At 30.0% G+C, this 22649-nt stretch overlaps 1 protein-coding gene across 1 annotated transcript; it reads left to right on the forward strand.

Moving 5' to 3' along the window:
• Nucleotides 1–16552: 16552 nt before the first annotated feature.
• Nucleotides 16553–22394, forward strand: LOC129615638 (retinal homeobox protein Rx-like). The gene is made up of 2 exons (XM_055530951.1): nucleotides 16553–16585; nucleotides 21284–22394. Exons 1-2 carry the CDS (start codon nucleotides 16553–16555, stop codon nucleotides 22055–22057), a joined length of 807 nt encoding a protein of 268 aa, XP_055386926.1. The 3' UTR covers nucleotides 22058–22394.
• Nucleotides 22395–22649: the final 255 nt, after the last annotated feature.

Here is a 22649-nt window from a genome sequence, read left to right on the forward strand (position 1 = left end):
ATATTAATAATTATTATTATTATTATTATTATTATTATTATTATTATTATTATTATTATTATTATTATTATTATTATTATTATTATTATTATTATTATTATTATTATTATTATTATTATTATTATTATTATTATTATTATTATTATTATTATTATTATTATTATTATTATTATTATTATTATTATTATTATTATTATTATTATTATTATTATTATTATTATTATTATTATTATTATTATTATTTATTATTATTATTATTATTATTATTATTATTATTATTATTATTATTATTATTATTATTATTATTATTATTATTATTATTATTATTATTATTATTATTATTATTATTATTATTATTATTATTATTATTATTATTATTATTATTATTATTATTATTATTATTATTATTATTATTATTATTATTATTATTATTATTATTATTATTATTATTATTATTATTATTATTATTATTATTATTATTATTATTATTATTATTATTATTATTATTATTATTATTATTATTATTAAATATGGGAAATTAAAATAATTTTTTTGCCATGATTATAAAATAAAAATTTGCTGGCATTAAAATTTTATTGACAAAAGTTGATATTGTACTTCGAAAAAAAACAACGCCAACTAAAAATAATTAAAATTAAAAAAAAATTTATACATATTTTTTAACCCTACAATATCTTATTTCTCTTTTTTATTAATTAGTGCGGCCATAGATGCCGCACTAATTCCTCCAGCAGCAAATCCCGCAGCGATTCCGGGCTTTCCAATTTACTTGGGCAGTTTTGGTTCACCAGAGATTCACTGGTCGTTGTTTCTTCTGTTTCTCTGCCCGAAATTTTCTGAGTGGCTTCCAATGAGCTTTGGCTTTTTTTGTTTGTCTGAAATACTCTTTGTTGTCGCAGTGGAAGTTGATCTCTCAAATTGTTTTGCCATATCACCAGCACCTTGAGAGGAGAACGGTAACGTTGAAAAAGTTCAAGAAAAGTCGAAACTCTGATTTTTGCGGATCCAAACCTGAATCATCCATGAAGAAAGTGATGGAGAACCTCCGTTCTTTTACTTATCCATCCTCAGCATCCTCCAGGAGCTCATCTTGAGGCTGAGGTTTTGCTTCCCAGTCCTTCTATGGTACTTTGATTTTCCCCATTTGTACTTCGTATAGTCCTTCCTCTGGATGCAATCTATGAGCGATGGCCACCTCGACCCGTGCTACTGCATCCCGATAAGAAATCATTTTGGGGTGTTGTGTAGGAATCTTCCCAGGGATTTTTTCCTCAACTTTATCCTTCATCAACCTATTTTTTTAGGGTCCTCTTAGGACTTCCCCTCTTCTTGGGTTGGGTGGCCAAAACATCCGATCCGCAGGCCGTCGGCTTCATGAGCCTTTCCTTTTCGTATCTGCGAACTTCCTCTGGGTATATGTCGTCCCTTTTGTATGCTACGAAACGTCGATTCACCAGAGAAATATTGTTTTTTCCTCCTCATCTCCAATTTTTCAGATCCTTCTCAATAGGTTCAAAAGAATGCTGCTTATTCGTCTCCATCGAAGGCTCTGCTTTTCCTCTACTAACGTGGCAGAGAAGGAGTTCCTCCTCTGCGTTAGTCGAGAAAAGCTCTGGCTCCGTAGACCCTTGAGCACCTACTTTGTTGTTGTTTATTGTTTCATCTTATATTTTTGTAACGCGGAATGTATCATCATCCATGGGAGTGCACCTGTCCAGAGTTCTGGATAGTTACATACTGAACCTATTCTCCTATTAACTGGAATATCCAGAGTTCACATATTAACGACTAAGTTCCCATTTAGCCACACAGTCATCGCCATATGCTGTTTCACCTTGACTTGGGATACCTGTCAAGGTGAAACTACATCTACTGCACGTAAGGATACGAAGATAACATTCGCGTAGCCAAACGAGAAGGATTCGTCGCGAGACGTGGCCACGACACGAAAGTAACTTTGATTATTTCAATCACACCTTTATCCTCCACTATTACCAAGACCCGTCACTAGGAGGTGACAATTATATTTTGGACCCCACTATTGAAATATACTATTAACTTCCATTTTAATGTTTTATTAAGATGCTTCAGAAAAGCATTTTACTTAAAACCCTTTATACCATATTTCAACGGTTTTTTTTATTTTCGCGTACCTACTCTAACTACTGCATAAATGCTAACTGGCAGTACATGATCAATAATCAATAAAAATAATCAGCAACAAATAAATTTCATTTTAATTTATAACTTTATTTATGTTAAATTTTGAAAAATCTAATTTTTCTTTTGAAGTTATGTTTTGTTATTAAAATTATTGTATACACAGTTCCTATGAATTGCTTATATGTCGTTTTGTTAATAAAGATATAACTGTTTCATTTACTATTAACTATATATTATTTTATACACATATATGAAAAAGTACTTAACCTATATGGCCAGCTAATTGACGTTTTACATATGCCAAAAAACTGGTACAGTTTAGTTACATTTTTGTATTTTTCAACAAAAACTCATAAAAGTTTTAATCTTTTACTACTTCATCGCTATATATATTAAAAAACATTTATCATTTTTAATTTTTAAATGAAAATTCTTGAAAAGATGAATATAAATAGTTTAATTTAATCTTTAGCTCTTGAACATTGCAAAAATATGTCAAAAAACGACGCGTTGTTATTTTATAAAATTTATCCAGTTTGAATGTTCAATAAATTTTAATTATTAATCATGTGGTAAACAAACATGATTCATATTATATATTTCTTCAGTTATGGTTCCAATATCTACTACAATCGCGAAACAAATTGGCCAAATTTACAGATGTTCGATTGCGTGCTAGTTTGCTATACGAGTATGTATCCATTATTGATAATTTAAAAAATATGTTAAAGAAAGTTCCCTTGTTAATTCATAATACACTAATGCATTGACACAAATATTTACATACACCTGATTGAACTTTTAGTAAGGCATATCCATCATTAGATATTTGTAGTGTCATGTTCGAGCAAGTACGCTTTCTTGCTTTAATATAATACACAGTACTAATATAGTTTTGAATTTTTTTCTTTTATATAGAAAATCACAAAATAATATGTATTTATAATAGACGAACACGTCAAACGGAACTTTATATTTTATAACAATATTATTTTCAATTGAAATCATAAGCTTTGCTAATAAAATATGAATTAGTAAAAACTATTAAGATAATTTAAAATTTATGTTGCATAATAATTGTATTGATTGCTATCGCTTTTCCCCTTTTCAAAAGTGTAAAAAAAATGTCTCATTAAATGTAAAACTTCTGAAACTATTTTAGTAAATCATTCACGTATGAAATTTTCTTAGCTCTAAATATTGATTTATATTTATATACATGCATAACTCGAAATAATATAAAGTTGGGTCAAATCAGTGGTTTATACTGAAGCACTTTTCCTTTCAACAAGTGAAAATACTGCTTTGAAAAGCAATCTTGTTAGTAGCTAGTACGTATTTAAATTAGTTTTATTCATACATCTACATATATAAAACTGTTGCATACATATATGATGAGAAAACAAAAAAATTGAAAAAAAGTATTAAAATAATGATTAAGAAAAATAATTATATTTTTTGATGATATGGCATTTGTAGAAATTTGCAAAAATTTGCAGTTTCGGAAATGTAAGGTACCAAAAACTCGAATTTCACGAATTTCGAGAGGCTGTAACTTAATAGCTGATCGAGGTGGAAAATTGTTTATTCGTATCTAACAGTTATTAAAATTTTATACTCCTGCAGAATATTGTCTAGTACTAGAAATGGTGCCGAAAATTTGAAAAAAAAGCCGATTTTACATCATCGGCCATTTAGTTTATGTTAAAATTCAACAAATAATTGCTATGTTAGAAGAAGCTCGCAACTACTGTTTGTGATTGCAGAATTTGAAAAATGTTTGCGGTTTTGTTACAATATATAAGCAACAAATGGAATTTTGCGGGGGTTGAGATAAATAAGAATTTTCTTCTACGGAAATAAATTTCTAGTAAAGATCAAATTGTATATAAAATCTTAAAGGGTGTAGAAGTTTTATAAACAAATACACCGGCGGACGGATGGACAGAGGTTAGAGCGTAGCTAATAACACTTTTTTCAAAATTTTTTTGAAAAAGTGCTAAAAATGAATAAAAGGAGATTTTATAGATAAAAGAAAAAATAAAAGCGAGCGAAACTATTTCCTTTAAACCGAATAAAATAATTAGATTTATAATGCAATTTAGATTATTCAAAGATAATCGAAATTTAAATATAACCTTCTAAATCAGGTAAATCACACATTTTGTTTAATTTTACCTAAAAAGCAATTACATTATTTGCTAGAACAAAAAAAATTATAAAACAGAAAATTAACTTGTAAAATGTGGTCAATTTAAACAGCATATAAATTAATTTTACCCTCGATGTTTCCTATTGTAAAATATAAAAATTTTCAGAAGTCTTACGAGTAAGCACGCAACATATTTCTCTAATTAATTTAATTATTTTCACTAAATACATTTGAGTAACTCATTGTTAAGTATTTCAGAAAATAATATTATGGTAACACAAGTGTCATAAAATTTTTTAATATTTAGCCTTAACAATTCGGTAAGCAAAAAACTGTACTGGTTGTTATATCATAGTGAACGAAAAAGCATTGCTCAATGTAAAAAATCACTATTTGTTACATCATGGTGAAAGCATATTCTTTTTCAATATGAAGTACATAAATTTTTTTTGAATTTTTGAAGGAAAATTAAATTATAATAAGTAATAAAAATAAATTTAGTTTTTATTTATATTAAAATAGTCAAAATCATACAGTAAAAAAATTACAGTAGACAGATTTTTAGTCCAAGTTTTGAACCTCAAAGCACCACAAAGTAAGCAAAGATAACGCCTGATATACAAAATATATAAAAGAAATTTTTATTTTTGCTACACACATAAGAATCACTTGTTTATGTGGTAGAGCCTTCTCGAAATTCTTTGAATTATGTTTTAACTGAATTACCACTCAGTTTGTAACATTAAGATACACACGTTTAAAATATTACAAGTATATGTTTTACCTGCGTCGAATTCTGAGTCAATTTTGCTATTTCATTTAATATTTTCATCCGTTCATGTTAAAATTTTACATTATGTTAATGAAATAATAGTACCACGATTTCTCTAAAGCTTAATTGTGATTTTATGAATTCTTGCATACAAACCCATAAATAAATTGAATATATTTCGAAAAATATAAAACAAATAGGATCCAAATTTGGTATAATTATTCATTGTGATAATGGCACGACTATGGGAGTAGAATTTGGTTGCATCAATGAGCTTTTGTACTATAACAACCATGCAGCTACAATTGGATAATATGAGATTGGGGTTTTTGAATATATACTTTTATAGAAATTGTTTGGGGTAATCCCCAAGTTTTAAAATGATACAACTAATTAGTAATTTTAATCAAGTTCATTAGAACTTTTGCGTCTGATATTTTTCAATTCAAGTCATTGGAAACCCCAGCTATAAATAATACAATGTATGTGTATCTATGTAATTATGTATCAATACAATTTAACACATAATTTTTATATTGTGCCACTAATTGTCTTTCTCCATCGTCTAATATTTTTCTCTTTTTTCTTTAAAATAAATGTAGGCCCTAAGCCATATTGGCTCGAAACTGCGAAACCATTCTATAGAAACTTCAGAAATATGTCTGATCTATAATAAAACATACGACTACCAAGCTTCATGAATCTTGCTTTAATATTTTTCCAAATATTTAAAATTTTCTTTTGGAGTTGTATGGCAGCCACCCGACAGGTCCAGGGACCCCTTAAATTTTTTATGACATTTGTAGATTGTAATTGGACATAAGTATACAAAATTTCATATTTATATTTTCATTAGTTTCTGAAATATTTATAATAAACTCTTTCAGCTGTATGGCAGTTATCCGAACCCGCTCTCCGAATTGGTCGAATTACAGCAAGGTTCGTCCTTGGCATAAAAGAAACAACTTGTGAAAGTTTGGTGTCGATTTCATTGTTCGTTTTTGAGTTATCGTGCGATCGGTCGGGCTGACGGGCATGTCTAAATCAGCGCAGAATTTTACGCTGAAGAATAATAAATATATATGTCCATACCGCAGATGACTCCTTCACGTAGTTACAAACTCCATACCAAATTTAATATACCCTTCGCGAAGGTGCAGGGTACCAATTAACTATATTTAATCAAACATTTTGAAAACTAAGATGTACCAACAAGATAAATTTCTATTTAAATGAAAAGAAAATAGAGTTGACCGTGTCACTTTACCGGTACGAATTTGTTATCCTATGTGCGAATAAATATTTCATTCCTGACTATGAAACAGACTATCACTTTAAGTTGCCATATTACCATATTACTTTATTCAAAATTTCAATACTGTATTTTCAATATTTTCTTAGAAGTGGCTAAAGTACTGTTGTAGTTGTATGACAGATACCAGAAGAAGCCAAGCAATTTCGACGATTTTTATCATACACATTGGCCCTACTAATATATTTTCAGTAAGTATTATTTCCATAGACATCTTTATATAAGACTTCGTAATACACAATTTACAAATGCATACATACGGTGTATTGAAAATTGATCATCCTACGTTTTGTTAAGAAATATATTTTTATATTAGGAATTTTTGAATATACATATTAGAAATATTCATGGTTATTTGGGATGTCTGAAAAATAAAAGACGATTATACAGAAATGATTTTATTTCATTTAAATAATAACTAAGTGAAATTTCATGTTCAAACAAACTAGAATAATACATTACAGGTAATAAAACATTCTTAAGACAAAACAAACATGGTAAATACATAAAGCAATTGTTTTAAAAAAAAATTTCTGGATGCACTTTTTTAATTAACTACATAAAATATTTACATAAAAAATTATAAACCTAAATTACACAAAATTAATTAATTTTATTTTATTAGAGTTTAAATTACATATTTATTTAAATAGTTAAAATCTTAACATTAGTGAAAATTGATTACATCACATTTGCCACAGGCAACAAAATTAATAAAATAACGAAATTTACGTGTGGACTAAAGAAATGCTATAGCCTCTTTATTTGTAAAAACTTAGACTGTACACACAAATGCAAAAATACTAAGATGTCTTGTACATTATAGGAGTTTATTATATTTTCCCATTTCTTAATATTTTTTTTATTTCTATTGGCTTTTTTGTTTTATTTTGGTATGTATCTATGTTTTGGATTATTCACATACGTAGACACATGTAGAAGATGCACATATGTAAGTTAAGATACTATGATACACGCGCATAACTTCAGACGCTGAGATCAGCATAATTTTCATGAGAATATTCTTTAGTAATTTACCTGTGATCACTTTATTTTTATAATTCCCACAATAAATGCCTAACAAGCATTTAAATAAATAACTTATAATTTAGCCATAACTTTATAATTGTAATTTTTTGCTTAATAATCAATTATTTGCTATAAATATGTTCAAAAATAGTAATTAAGTTCAGTTAAGTTTTGTTATTATAATTAAATACATTAACTCAATAAAACGGACATCAGTCCCAAGAAATATTTTTTTATAAGAAATCGAACTATAATTTCTTAACTTGTACTCGTATGTACCTTAGATTTTATATATGTATGTATATGTATATAAGTAGCTACTTCAACCCATATCAAGTAAAAAAGTAACTTAAAATAAAAAGAGCAAAACGTGAAATAATATTAATAATAATTATTCGTAGTTCTTTACAAAGTGAATTAAATATAAAAATTATATAATAAAAGGTCTCGTTTGGCAGACCGTCTGACTTATTTTATAAAATCAATAGAAATAATTTGGAAATTTTCGAGGTATATTTAAAAAAGTATTTACATATAAATTTAATGTAGAAACACATTGTGGATTCCTGCATTGAAGCGATCAATAAACTTTATCCGGAATGATTTAATTCAGAAAATATATACTTTTTTTTTGTTTTCCATCGAACGCGGCATTTCCTGGCAACCGATAGTTAGTTATGTGTTTTACCACCAAAACCTCCTTCTTATATTCTGATACTAGTTCCTTTAGGCCAACTATCAAATTTTCTTTAATATAGATTGAAAGAGATTCAACACTTCCCAATTTGGTGAGACGCATTTTGCGCTAAATCAGAAGGTGAATTTCTCTATAGCCTTCTGGGAGAATCCCAGATAACAAGGAGCCGAGAGGCCTCTACATTGACATGTTGCTCCAGACGAGCTCTATGTCTCAGCGCCCTTTTGTTAATTTCGTCAACTACATATGGAATTTTTAGATCTCTGTGTAAATCTTAATCTCGCACATACCAAGGAGCATCCACCACATTCTGGAAAACTCTATTCTGCAACGTTTGTATTCGCTGGACATGTATTTGTTTGGCACATCTCCACAATTGGATGCAATAAAACCGGTTTAATAATTTGGTTATAGAACAGGACCTCATTCTTTATCGGCAACCTTGACTTGCCACCTAGGAGCCAATACATTTCTTTATATTTTTATTCTAATTTCGTTTTTTTCTTCTTAACATGTTCCTTTCATTTTAGCTCGACATCCAGTGTCATTCCTAGATATTTTGCCGCATTTTCCTGCGCAACATTTACCCAATTTAAATTAACACATGGGTGGTTTACAAGAACTTTATTGGCAAAATTTACTTGTGCAGACTTAGTTTCATTTACTTTTATTTTCCATTTCTTGGTCCAAGCATCAAAACTATTGCTTGCCTGCTGCAACTTTCTTGTGGTGCCCTCAATATTTGATGCTACTGTCTTAATTGCAGTATCGTCAGCATATAGAGCCACAATAGTGTTTTCTATTTGAGGCACACCTCTTATAAAGCATAGATATAGCATTGGACCCAAAATACTGCCTTGAGGCACACCTGCTCTTATTTCTCTGACTGTGGAATAGTACCGTTCCTGTTTGACTCTAAATAATCTGTCGGTTAAATGAGAAGAGAATATCTACATATTGCTTTGGTAATATTTTTTCTAATTTGTATATTAATCCTTCGTGCAAAACCTTGTCAAAAGTCTGTGCCACGTCTACAAAAATTGTTGCACAAATTTGCTTTTCCTCTAGGGCTTGCTCAATAATATTTGTAATTCTATTAATTTGATCCGTAGTTGAATGTTCTGCTCAATTATAGGCCCCATTCTTTTTAGTAATAACTTATCAAAAAGTGTCGAAAAAATTGGTAGGAGGTAAATTGGTCTATAAGACCAATGGTCTCTTTTACAGATTAACCAGGTTGTCATATCATTACAGCTTCTGCCACCTTCCAAGCATTAGGCACATATTTTAACCTTAATGCAGAATTCGTTAAAAAATTCAACATTGGTAATTGAATCAGAGGTAATTAAATCATAGCCCGGTGCTTTTCTTGACTTTAAAATTTTTATTTCTTCCACTATTTCCCTTTGTGCAAATGGAGCAATAACGTTTTCTGCTCTCGCATTTTCCATTGAAATAATTATGTTTGAGTGTAGGTCATTTGGCGTAAAAATTTGTTCAAGATGATTTGCAAATATGGACCTTATCCTTTTTATATTGCCCATTTGCCATGACATGTAAAATTGGCTTTTTAATAATTTTTGCAGCCCTCCATAAGGAAAAATTAATTTCTTGTTCAGCTGACAATTTTTTAATGTAATTATCAAATGAATCTTCTTTGATTTTTGTTATTTTTCTTTTTAGATTCTGAGTGAGTCGATTGAGTGCAGTTTTATCTATCGGATCTCGTGAGTTTTGCCATCTGCGTCTAGCTCTTCTCTTTTCGCTTATCATTTCTCTCGGGTAAGTCATACCCACGGATTTATACTCATATTGTTTTGTATTATTCCAGGCAGCGCTTTCTATGAATTTATTAAAATTCTCTACGTCAGAATCCAAATCATCTTGGGTTCGTACTTTAATTCTTAAGTTTATTTTATTCTCTATCTCTTCTTTAAAACTAGTTCAGTCAGTGAAATTATTAATCAACATGAGCTTATTTTGTTTGTTGGTAACTGTCTCAGTTAAGTTTAATATAACTGCAGAATGATACGAATCTAAATTATACTTACCTTCTAAACTAATGAAATTTAGAGAGATTTACTTGACAATAAAGAAGTCTAGCAGATCTGGTAATTTATTTCTATCACTTGACCAATATGTTGATACCAGTGATACCAGTGATATATGATGATACCAGTGGGTAGGCAGTGATAACCAATCTCTTTAATAGCTTTTCTTAGCTCTCTATCTTTTGTTGAGATCAATCTAGATCCCCAATCAATATGTTTGGCATTATAGTCACTTCCCAGAATAAACCTTCCCTTAAGGAGATTCAGGAGATCTTCGAAAATGGAGGAGATCTTCGAATTAGCCACTCTTTATAACACGTCCCGGAGTACAGTAAAGTACACCAACATCGAAACTTTGTTTATAAGATTCTATTCGTACAGCAACAAATTATCTATCGTCTACTCTCCTACTATACTTATTTTATTTTGTTTTATATTATTCCTTATCAAAATTGCGCAACCATCTTTTGATTCATTATTACGATGCGCCGCCTTATACTCTATGTAACCATTTCTATGTAACCATTCAAGTAACCATCTGTTTGCAGTTTTAAATGTGTCTCCGTTACTTAACATATATCAATATTTTGGGTCGTTAGGAATATACGCTTCTTATTGAGAACGCCATTTGCGTTCCACGTCTCAATTCTTATTTTATCTTCGCCAATTATTTTTTATTCTTTTTGGCATACATACTCGTACATAAACATTACCATGCTTGTCTTTTCATCTGTTCAATCTCAATGAGATTTCGTTCATAGTTATATTTTGCATCATTTGCATTATATTTATTTTATTTTCAGCAGGTTTTTGAGGTGGTAAATCTCTTCATTCTTTGGTATGGTTATATGTTTCACCCCTCGTCACTTGGGCATATTGTATTGTCTGCACTCTTTTACTCAATGTAGTTGTTTTTGGAGTATTTTTTGGTATTATTGTTATTTGTTTATGTTTTATAAGGTTATTTTCAATTTTTTGTAATTCCTTTGTGACTATACAACCTTTGTAATCGGCAGGATGAGCTTCAGAACAATTTGCACAGTTTGGAACTTAGTTTTTCTGCTTACTACAATAAATTTATATCAGCACACTTGACACATTGACGCTGGCAAAACATTTGTGTGTGCCCATATCTCTGCCACCTTCTGCACTGAAGAACTAAGTTATTTCTCCTTAGTGACTCAATTTTAATCTTCATGTGCTTAAGTACATCTATTTTGTAAATTTTATTTATGTCCTCCGAATTTTCAAAGATTAACATGAAGAGGGGAAGTCGGATCATAGTGATCTTGTTTTCTTTATTGTCCCTTCTAATTTTATTAACGGCTTCAAGAATCTTAGAGCCCCTCATTTTTAGCTCATTTTTAAAATCTTCTAATAAAGGTTGGTACGCCTCTAGTAGCACCTAATGCAAGCCTCTTGTCATCACCTTGATGGATCTTGTCATTGTTTGTTTTGGCTTCTTTGAGAATCTTCTTTGTTTTTGGATATTCCTCCACATTGCTAAATATAACAGAAGGGGGTTTGATCTCTCTTGTAGTGTTTAATCTTTCTTGTAGTGCATTTATCTGCACAGATTTTGCAATTTTTCTCACCCTGTCCTCAGGACTTATTTCAGGTGACATACCTGCTCTTCGCTTTTTGCTTTTTCTCTTTAGAATCCAATCGGTTTCTCGAGCCAGATCCTCCTCATCTGTGTAGTATTCCACTGTGTTTGTCGTAACTTTTTCCGTATTTATTTCTTTTATTGCATTTACAGTGCTTGTTTCCAATTTTAGCTTATTATTTTTCTCTCTGAGATACTGGATTTCATTTTTTGTTTACAAAGCGCTTCTAGCTCACTCATTCTTATATTTAAGTGGCAGTTATCAGTTTTCTGATCATTTTTAACTGCATTAACTGCACCCATATTGGTATTTTTTTGTTTGTCGCCTTTGGACATATTTTCTTTGCCTTTACAACATGGTCGTGCCCGCATGACCCGAGGTGCTCTTTTAAAAGGGTCGGTAGTGGTAGTTTGATGCAATAAGTGGTCTCCCGCAGAATCCGTAAGACCATCCTTTGAAGAGTGTGGATTTTCCAGATTTACTAGATTACCATCTCGGATATAAAACCATTTGTTTTATTCACTGCATTGATTTTGTTTTATTTCGGAGTTTACTTCTCCTAGCTTTTGACAATAAATACCTCGTGCAGGGTAGCACGCCCAATTTCTATCGTCCCTCAGAGATCAGTCGCAGATCAGACAGCCGTCCATTCTGGATCAGACACTTCTGGATTTGTACTGGATTTTAGCGAACTCTTACCACAAGCATTCCTACTTCAGGTATTTCACACCCCACCTGCAGGCCACGAAAATATATACATAATTTTCAAAAAATTAGTTTTCAATAATTCAAATTCTAATTCACTAATTCAAAATTAACTATTTTGAAAAATTAAAAAATTGGTTATAATCAAAAAATGTGTCTGTTTACAAAACTTCTAACCTTGAAGATAGAAAGCAGAAAATTTGTAGGTATATAGATCTTTACCAGAAACTTACTTCTGTAGAAAAAAATTTCTACCTATCTTCCCCCTGTAAAACTTATTTTCTCTCAAAAGCCTAAAAATGCCATTTTACACATGTTCAACAGCGTAACCATAAACATTTTTCTAATTGTGCAAACGCAGAAAAACAGTAACTTGCTCCTTCTATCGTAGCATACCATATTTAAACTTTAAAAAAACGAAATGACAATTAACATTTACCATGATCAGTTTTTCCCAAGCTTTTGATGGTTCCAAAAGTCTAAAATTTTAAGCTTTTAGACACTTATAAGGACTTTATTTCGTTAGTTAGTTACGACCATTCGCAATTTTTTAAATTTGAAAAAAAAGAAAGAGAACTTTATGATTATTTTTTATTCTCCAGTAAGTACTCTTAATTCACAGAGAGTAGATTACTTTTGTTAGTAAAAACACTAACAATTGTTGTACAGCTAATGTTTGGACCCCGATTATAAAAATTGAAAAAATTTTTTTTTGTTCGTGTTGAACTATCTTAAATTCTTAACGTCTTCGATTTAATATAAAAACTGCAATGGGACTCTGCTACTGAACAAAATTAAAAAAGAAATTCTTTACTCTTGCACTAATCTTTTCAGCAGAATGCAGTTTTGAAAGTTGTAGGTCAACAGGAGATACTATATTAATGTTTCCTCATTAAATTAATTCATTTTTTTTGTAACATTTTCAGTAATTTATAGGAAATTTCTAAGAGGTTTCACAGAATTCTGATTTTGTCCTTCCTGATATACACTAAATCTTTGTTTTTCTAAGAATTTTTTAGTAATATTACCATTTTTACCGACCGTATTGTGTATACAATAGGTAGGTTATGTTTGCATATCGAGTTTTCGATGGGAATGCACTTCACCATAGTAGAGAACTGTAAATAAACTATTTTTAGCAACCGGTCGGTCCGTCGGACTTACTAATGTCCTAAAATTTGGAAAGAAGTATTTAACAGATATTTTTATAATATTCTGTAACACTTTCACTTAACTAGACAATACACAGTGCGGTCGGTTATGTGCTGACCACATCAGATTTTTTTTATTTTATTTTCTGCTATTTTTGCAAATCAATATTGCAATAATTATTGTATATTCATTTATGAATTTGAAATTTGTTTTTGATTTTTATTCAAAAAACATAAACTGATTAAAAGTTCCATAAATAAGTTAATATATTTAATTTTACTATAGCTTACTAGAAATTTAATTTGTAACAAACACATTTTAGCAATGGACAGTTCATTTACATATGTATGAAATTTCTAGTTTTTATATTCAATGGTATACAAGCTTTGTAAACATGTCCAAACAAGGGCGAACGGATAGACAGAGCGAAACTAATAAGCACTTTTTTTAATTTTTTTAAAAAAGTGCTAAAAAGCAAAAAAACTTCTAACTTCCAAATAATCTTTGCAACTGACATTCTGAGCGACATGTAACCTAAAACTTAATTGAGAAAACGAAATCAAAGTAAGGGTATCTCAAAATTCACACAAGATCTAAATTTCGCGCCAAATGTTCGATAAAGCCAGTCAAAGCAGTGTGACATAAGAACAACGCACTTTTATTGCTGAAAATTATTTCATCCACTACGTGTCACTCTTTGGTGCGGATTTTGCTCGAGAAATAATTCAATTACTTCCTTTATCTACAAAATTAATCATACCTTGCACTTCGGGTGTTATTAACTTTATTAAAAGGGTATATTAACTTTGGTATGGAGTTTGTAACTACTTGAAGGAATCATCTGCGGTATGGACATATATATATATTCTTGCTCAGCGTAAAATTCTGCGTTGATTTAGACATGTTCGTCCGTTCGTCTGTCCGGTCGCACGATAACTCAAAAACGAATAATGCAATCGACACCAAACTTTCGCAAGTTGTTTCTTTTGTGCTAAGGACGAACCCTATTGTAATGGGACTACTTCGGACAACGGGTTCGGGTAACTCAAAGAGTTTATTTTAAATATTTCAAAAACCAATAAAGGTATAAATATAAAATTTTGTACATATAATACATATGTTCAATTATGCTCTAAAAATTTTAATAGGATAGCTCCACCGCTTCGGGTGGCTGCCATACAACTCCAAAAGCAAATTTTTTATATTCGGAAAAATAATAAAGTCAGATTCATGAAACTTGGCAGTAATGTGTTCAATTATAGGTCACATATATTTCTGAAGTTTTAGTGAAATTCCTTGACAAGTTCGGGTACCTGCCATACAACTCCAGAAGCTAATTTTAAATATTTGGAAAAATAAAAAAGTCAGATACATGAAACTTGGCAGTTGTGTGTCCAGTTATAGGTCAGATATATTTCCGAAGTTATGGTTGAATTGATTGACAGGTTCGAGTAGGCCCATACAAGTCTAAAAGCTTGTTTTAAATATTTGGAAAAATAATAAAGTCAAATTCATGAAACTTGGCAGTTGTGTTTTCAATTATAGGTCAGACATATTTCTGAAGTTTTGGTGGAATTCCTTGACAGGTTCGAGTAGCTCCCGTACAACTTTAAAAGCTAATTTTAAATATTTGGAAAAATATTAAAGTCAGATTCACGAAACTTCGCAGTTGTGTGTCCAGTTATAGGTCAAACATATCCGTGAAGTTTCTATAGAATGGACTGAAACGTTTTTACTTGTTTTTATTTTCAGTTGATAAAAAAATATTAGAAAAATCGAAAAAAAAAATGTAGCAATAAAAAACATGTCACACTTTAAAATAATGTTTACTGTAATACGAGTACACAAATAATGTCAAAAAAAAAAACAATTTTTACTATATTTTATAAAGAAATAAGATACGAAAGTATACCCGTTGCGCATATATGTAGATGCGTATCCCTTAAGCATATAAAAAATGTGATGTTTTCAGCGCATAACTAGTCACAATATTATAAATACAACAGAATATTATAAAAATGCCTTTTAAATACTTCCTTCCAAATATTAGGGCGATGATAAACTTTTTGTTAACTAGAAAGATGTAAATTTGGCTCGCTTCGTAATAGAACTTCGCTTTGTGCTATTCGATTTCTCTGAAATGCTCGCCGGTAGTTTCGGTAACAACCAGAGCTCAAATATTAAATTTGAAGAAATTTCATCAATTAGTTCCATAGATATGATAAAAAATGTAAATTAAATGCAAATATTTACACTTCCCTATCACATATTTAATGAATTATCCTTTAATAATTTAGTTTATTTATAGCAGAATGTAGATTCATAGAGTTATTTATCTATAACATTATTTAATCTAAATATTGAAAGCCTACAAAAATGCTACATATTATCTGTATGCAAAAAATATTCATTAAATATTTTTTGTGAAGCCAAGAATATAGCAACAGTCGTCTGCTTATGTAAAAATATGCATTTTAGCTGAAAACTCTCGCAATATTATATGCTATCTCTAATACTTTATTAATTTCTAATTTGTACTAAAGTACAAATTAGCCAAAGTGAAAACTATCTCGGTATACAAACTACAATTTTAGAAGGAAAAAATAAAGATTGTCGATTTGATTTGTTTGCAGAAAACTGCAGTTATATAAATTTATTATCATTTAAATGAAATAAAATTACAAATCAAAAAATAACTGAAAAAATAGAATGTTGTATGATGTTTTGCCACTTTTTACTTTGACATCAGCGAGTACACATAGCAAATTACATATTATGTTTTAAAAATAAGTATTCGTATCCTTCTACCTCTCTTTTATGTTGTCACATTAAGATAATATGTTTCAAATTAAATTAGAACAATGTGTTTAAGATTGTAAAAGAATGAAAACATGCGCAATGATGAAAGTTTTTTGTTATGTGAAGTAATATTAAGTGTATATTTACAACACATTAATTATATGTATAAATAAAATGACAAAACTGTATATTGTACATATAGTGCAGTAGTATTCATACCTTAAAATAATTGTATGTATGTATCAAATACATGTACATACATATGTATGCAAATATTTTTTATATTCTTTATATGCACGAGTCTTATGCACGTTCAAAAGCAAGTGAATACAGATCTCTAAAAATTCACATGAGCAAAACTATAAAAGATAATGCTGTTTATCAACTAACTATGGAAGTCTCTGGTATCATTCTGATATACAAAAATGCATTGAACACTTTAAATAATAAAAAATGATTTGAGTAAGCTTTAAGTTCAGAGTACTCTAGAATTGTAGAAATACGAATAAATTTAATTTAATATAAATGAGTGTAAAACGAACTATCGAATTTCATGATGCTTTCTTAAATGACTTTACTAGTTGACGTTTTCTAGCTTACTTTTTCAGAATATTGCACTTTCAAAATCCAAAAATCTTAATAATTTGTTTTCTTTCAATCTCATCAAAAAATTGCTACATAGCATTTTACGCTATGTTCAAAGAAAATATATTAAGTTTACGTCAGCAAAACTCGTACTACGTACGAAAATTTTTTCCCTAAGAAATAAATATCCCCCTTATGCTTATACATTTATTTAAGCCTAATTTAACTAGTCATTAGGAGGTTAATTAAACGCTGATCACGTGTTAGGCAGTTGGTGGTTAACAACTTTAATAAAAAAATTTTTATTTCAAAATGTAATAAACCAAATCTAAATTAAAAACTGTTACCACCCCTTTTTCCCACATTGATTGAGAAGGTTAATGTGTTTCTATAACAAGGTACAACATTCAACAATAGAAATGTATGTACTTATATGTGTATATAAAATAGGTATATTTGTGCGTATGTATCTGCAAACATCTCGTTATTTAAACAATTTGGCAAACTTTCTCTTTGTTGAGTTTATTTTATCCTCTTAACTGCCCCGTTTAGCATATCGTTAGTTTGCTGATGACATTAGAATTCCTTTTTTTTAAATGACGTGCGTTTAGGTTATAATTATATGAATGTATATCTTGTATATGTACACATGCATGCACACAAAAAACATAAGAATATATGATACATGTTATTTTTCCGTTCATTGTTTATTTTTATAAATAAACGATTTATTATTTGTTTACAGACATTATTGATTGGTGGATGATTTTTTGTACATAAAAATGCTCAAACATTACAATGGGTTTTTATTTCATTTTCTGATTAAGACAAAGTGAAATAATGCAGAGCCTGTAATTATTTAGTTTTAAAATAAATTACTTCTTATGCCAATGTAATAACCAACTTACCATTGAACAAGTAAAAACGTTTCAGTCGGTATAAACCGATTGAATTATACCCTGCACCTTTCGTTGTTGTATAGCAATTACTCAAACCTGTGAAACCATTCTATAGAAACTTTACGGATATGTTTGACCTATAACAGGCACACAACTGCCAAGTTTCATAAATCTGACTTTATTATTTTTCCAAATATTTAAAATTAGCTTTTGGAGTTGTATAGCAGGTACCCGAACCTGTCAAGCAATTCCACTAAAACTTCAGAAATATATCTGACCTATTATTGGACACATGACTGTCAAGTTTCATGAATCTGACTTTATTATTTTGCCGAATATAAAAAATTTGCATTTGGAGTTGTATAGCAGCCACCCGAACCGGTGCAGCTATCCCATTAAAATTTTTAGAGCATATGTAGAATATAATTGGACACATGTATACAAAATTTTATATTTGTACCTTTATTAGTTTTTGAAATATTTAAAATACACTCTTTGAGTTGTATGGCAGCTACCCGAACCCGTTGTCCGAATTAGTCCAATAACAATAGGGTTCGTCCTTGGCACAAAAGAAACAACTTGTGAAAGTTTGGTGTCGATTGCATTATTCGTTTTTGAGTTATCGTGCGATCGGACGGACGGACGGACGGACGGACGGACGGACGAACGGACATGTCTAAATCGACGCAGAATTTTACGCTGAGCAAGAATATATATATATGTCCATACCGCAGATGACTCCTTCAAGTAGTTACAAACTCCATACCAAAGTTAATAAATACCCTTCACGAAGTGCAGGGTATAATAAAAAGGAAATTATTTCACTTTACGGAAATCTGATTTTATATTTACTTGAGCTTATTGAAATCAACAAATAATAGCAAGCGAATGTATCACGTTATTTAACGAAACAAATGAGTTACGTTATTAGATAAAGTTTATTAAATGGAAAGATAAAAATTTAGGTTTTCGAATTTAAATTCGATATAGAAGTGATTTCAAATGTAAAATTTCATAAATTTTCGTATAACTCGTTTTACACTCAGTTCGGAAGCTGTATACTTATCTTTATGAAAATATGAAAAAGTTCTTGAATAAAGCTTAGAGGGGGTATACAGATATACTCGTTTTCGAGCTACAGCCTGTTTAAAAAAAACGTATCGGAATTTTCATGCATATAAATAAATGCAGGATAAATAACTTCATAATCATAAGGATGATCATATTTTACAGGCGATTGACTGATTTTAACGTCTAACCACTTAAATTTAAGCTTAAGTAAGTAGGAAGAATTCTGTAGAGAGAATTTTACAAGCTTCAAATAAAGTCTTGAGAAATTGTTGGGACAAAAAAAGTAAAAAAATAAAAGAGAGTAAAATTGGAGTTTTCGTAAAGTTCGAATGTTTGTATTTCCAACAAAACATGTAAAACTAAATAACCAACTATTTTTTGTATAAATCCCTATTAAAACTCTTTCAAAAACCTGTTTGTTTTAAACTTCTATCTAATAATAATTAATGGAAAACTATAAATTTTCAGAGTAAAGTGTGAATACTGAAAAGCATTTAACGTAACGCAAAAGAAAAGGATATTTTTGCATAAAATATTCAAAATATACCTTAATTAAATATTTAAAATATTTATTTTGTATTCATATCTAACTCAAACATTTTACAGTATAAGTACATACAGATACGAGTACATACATAAGTATATTGCTTAAATGTTATTATTCATTTTAGAAAAGATTCGGACTTTATTGAAGGAATATATTCAATTTTTGCGCTATGGAACATTCATTTCTTTTAAATGAAGTTAAATAGTGTATATAAATATTAAATAAGAAATTAGAAATATTTTTCTATTTTATTTAATAGATCATTTTAATCTTAATTAGTTCTACGGCGTTCCCAGACGTGCATGGGCGTCTTAATGATTTTTTTTAACTATAGTGATAAAAGATTAAACAAGTAAAAACGTTTCAGTCGGTATGAACCGATTGAATTATACCCTGCACCTTTCATTGTTGTACTCGTATAGCAATTACTTAAACCTGTGAAACCATTCTATAGAAACTTCACGGATATGTCTGATCTATAACTGAACACACAAGTTTCGTGAATCTGACTTTATTATTTTTCCAAATATTTAAAATTAGTTTTTGGAGTTGTATGGCAGGTACCCGAACCTGCCAAGCAATTCCACTAAAACTTCGCTAATATATCTGATCTATAATTGGACACACAACTGCCAAGTTTCATGAATCTAACTTTATTACTTTTCCAAATATTTAAAATAAGCTTTTGGACTTGTATGGGAGCCACTCGAACCTGTCAAGCAATTCCACCAAAACTTCAGAAATATCTTTGACCTATAATTGGACACACAACTGCCAAGTTTCATGAATCTGTCTTTATTATTTTTCCAAATATTTAAAATTAGTTTTTGGAGTTGTATGGCAGGTACCCGAACCTGCCAAGCAATTCCACTAAAACTTCGCTAATATATCTGATCTATAATTGGACACACAACTGCCAAGTTTCATGAATCTGACTTTATTATTTTTCCAAATATTTAAAATAAGCTTTTGGACTTGTATGGGAGCTGCGCTAACCTGTCAAGCAATTCCACCAAAACTTCAGAAATATCTTTGACCTATAATTGGACACACGACTGCCAAGTTTCATGAATCTGACTTTATTATTTTGCCGAATATAAAAAATTTGCTTTTGGAGTTGTATGGCAGCCACCCGAACCGGTGCAGCTATCTCATTAAAATTCTTAGAGCATATGTAGAATATAATTGGACACATGTATACAAAATTCTATATTTGTACCCTTATTAGTTTTTGAAATAATTAAAATAAACTCTTTGAGTTGTATGGCAGCTACCCGAACCCGTTGTCCGAATTGGTCCAATAACAATAGGGTTCGTCCTTGGCACAAAAGAAACAACTTGTGAAAGTTTGGTGTCGATTGCATTATTCGTTTTTGAGTTATCGTGCGATCGGACGGACGGACGGACGGACATGTCTAAATCAACGCAGAATTTTACGCTGAGCAAGAATATATATATATGTCCATACCGCAGATGACTCCTTCAAGTAGTTACAAACTCCATACCAAAGTTAATATGCCAACTGACCATATCAATTTATGACATATCAATAAAACGTTTCTAAAATATTCTGAATAATTTCTGCTTTTTATACATATTTGCAAGTTACATACATACATATATGCATACATACTTAAATTTTATTGTATAGACCCTTGTTACTAAATACTTACATAAAGTTTCCGTATATAACATCAATGTATAATTAATTTTCTTTTTAGGTTTGGTTCCAGAATAGAAGAGCAAAATGGCGAAGGCAGGAGAAATCAGAAAGCTTACGTTTAGGTTTATCTCATTTTTCGCAACTTCCGCATCGGCTATCTTGCAATGGAAGCATTTCTGTAGACCCTTGGCTTTCACCTCCACTGTTGTCAGCTTTACCAGGCTTTTTAACACATCCACAGACCGTTTATCCGAGTTACTTAACACCACCAATAAGTTTAGCTCCCAATAATTTGGGAATAAAACATCCTGCCTCAAATGGACAACAAAATTTAAGAGTTCCATCAAATGTTGCTATGTCGGTCCACTCAGCTAACATGCATATTGCACCATCGTCAATTACTTCTCACATAACTGATCTAAGTTGCCAGAATAACTCACCAGCGGCACAAAACACAGTATTACATGGTATAGAAATTTGTTCAGTGCAACATTTACAACAGCAATCATCAATTGACTTGAGCTGTAAAGCTAATATATCAACTCAAAATAACAATTTACATGCGTCTTCACCACAACTAATATCAGACTCAACGTCACAATTTTTACCTGCTACTATTGAAAATATTACGCAAAGCACAGCGCAAATTTCCACCATAGGTTTAAAGCGATGTCATGAAGAGCTTTCAGAAGGCAATTCCGTCCCGAGCAAAAATGACAATGTAAAAGATTTTAACACAACTAATTCAGATATAAGATCAAACTCCATAGCGGTACTTAGAATTAAGGCTAAAGAACATCTTGAAAATATGAGCAAAGGGCTAGCTACATAATGAGTTATTAAATTCACAGTTTTTTCATTTTTTAACATAAAATAAATTTAATGAAGAACATGTGATATGTACACATTATCAGCAAATATACGTATTGGCATTAGCGAATACAAACTAATTAAAAGCAGTTTTTAGTATGAATTTTGAAACTTTGCTTAACATTTTGAATCAAGGTTAGGTTCCTTATATAAAAGCAACTTAATCTGTGAACTCATTACATGTTTCAAAATAAAGTCGCTGTTAATTTAACATGTCAAGCAACATTTGCTACTGAAAAGACTTTAAAGATATTAATCATATAACAATCATAGCGATAGAAATAACTTTTATCAACGTTTCTTAAAATGTTATAATATATCAGCATAAATAAACAAAGTAAAATAAGTATCTTGAAAATAAGTCTTTCGTTTTTTCTACATTTTGCAATTTTATGTGCCACTCTCAAAATTAGAACAATAGAAATTATAAATTTCTACAATGCACTGAATATTGAATACACAAAATTTTATTCTAGTAAAGCAATATATTTATCATAATCCATAAACTGTTTAAATTGAAACTATTTCAAGTCGCTAGGAAAACTTGGAACGGT

Source organism: Condylostylus longicornis, unplaced genomic scaffold (genome assembly GCF_029603195.1).
Source record: "Condylostylus longicornis isolate FDR11 unplaced genomic scaffold, ASM2960319v2 ptg000140l, whole genome shotgun sequence".
NCBI lineage: Eukaryota > Metazoa > Arthropoda > Insecta > Diptera > Dolichopodidae > Condylostylus > Condylostylus longicornis.

Excerpts from the sequence above, each read along its gene's own strand:
- LOC129615638 (XM_055530951.1), top strand. The coding sequence starts at position 16,553 with ATGCGCAATGATGAAAGTTTTTTGTTATGTGAA. Across the intron at positions 16,586-21,283 it reads AAAGTTTTTTGTTATGTGAA|GTTTGGTTCCAGAATAGAAG; the intron begins GTAATATTAAGT and ends TTTTCTTTTTAG.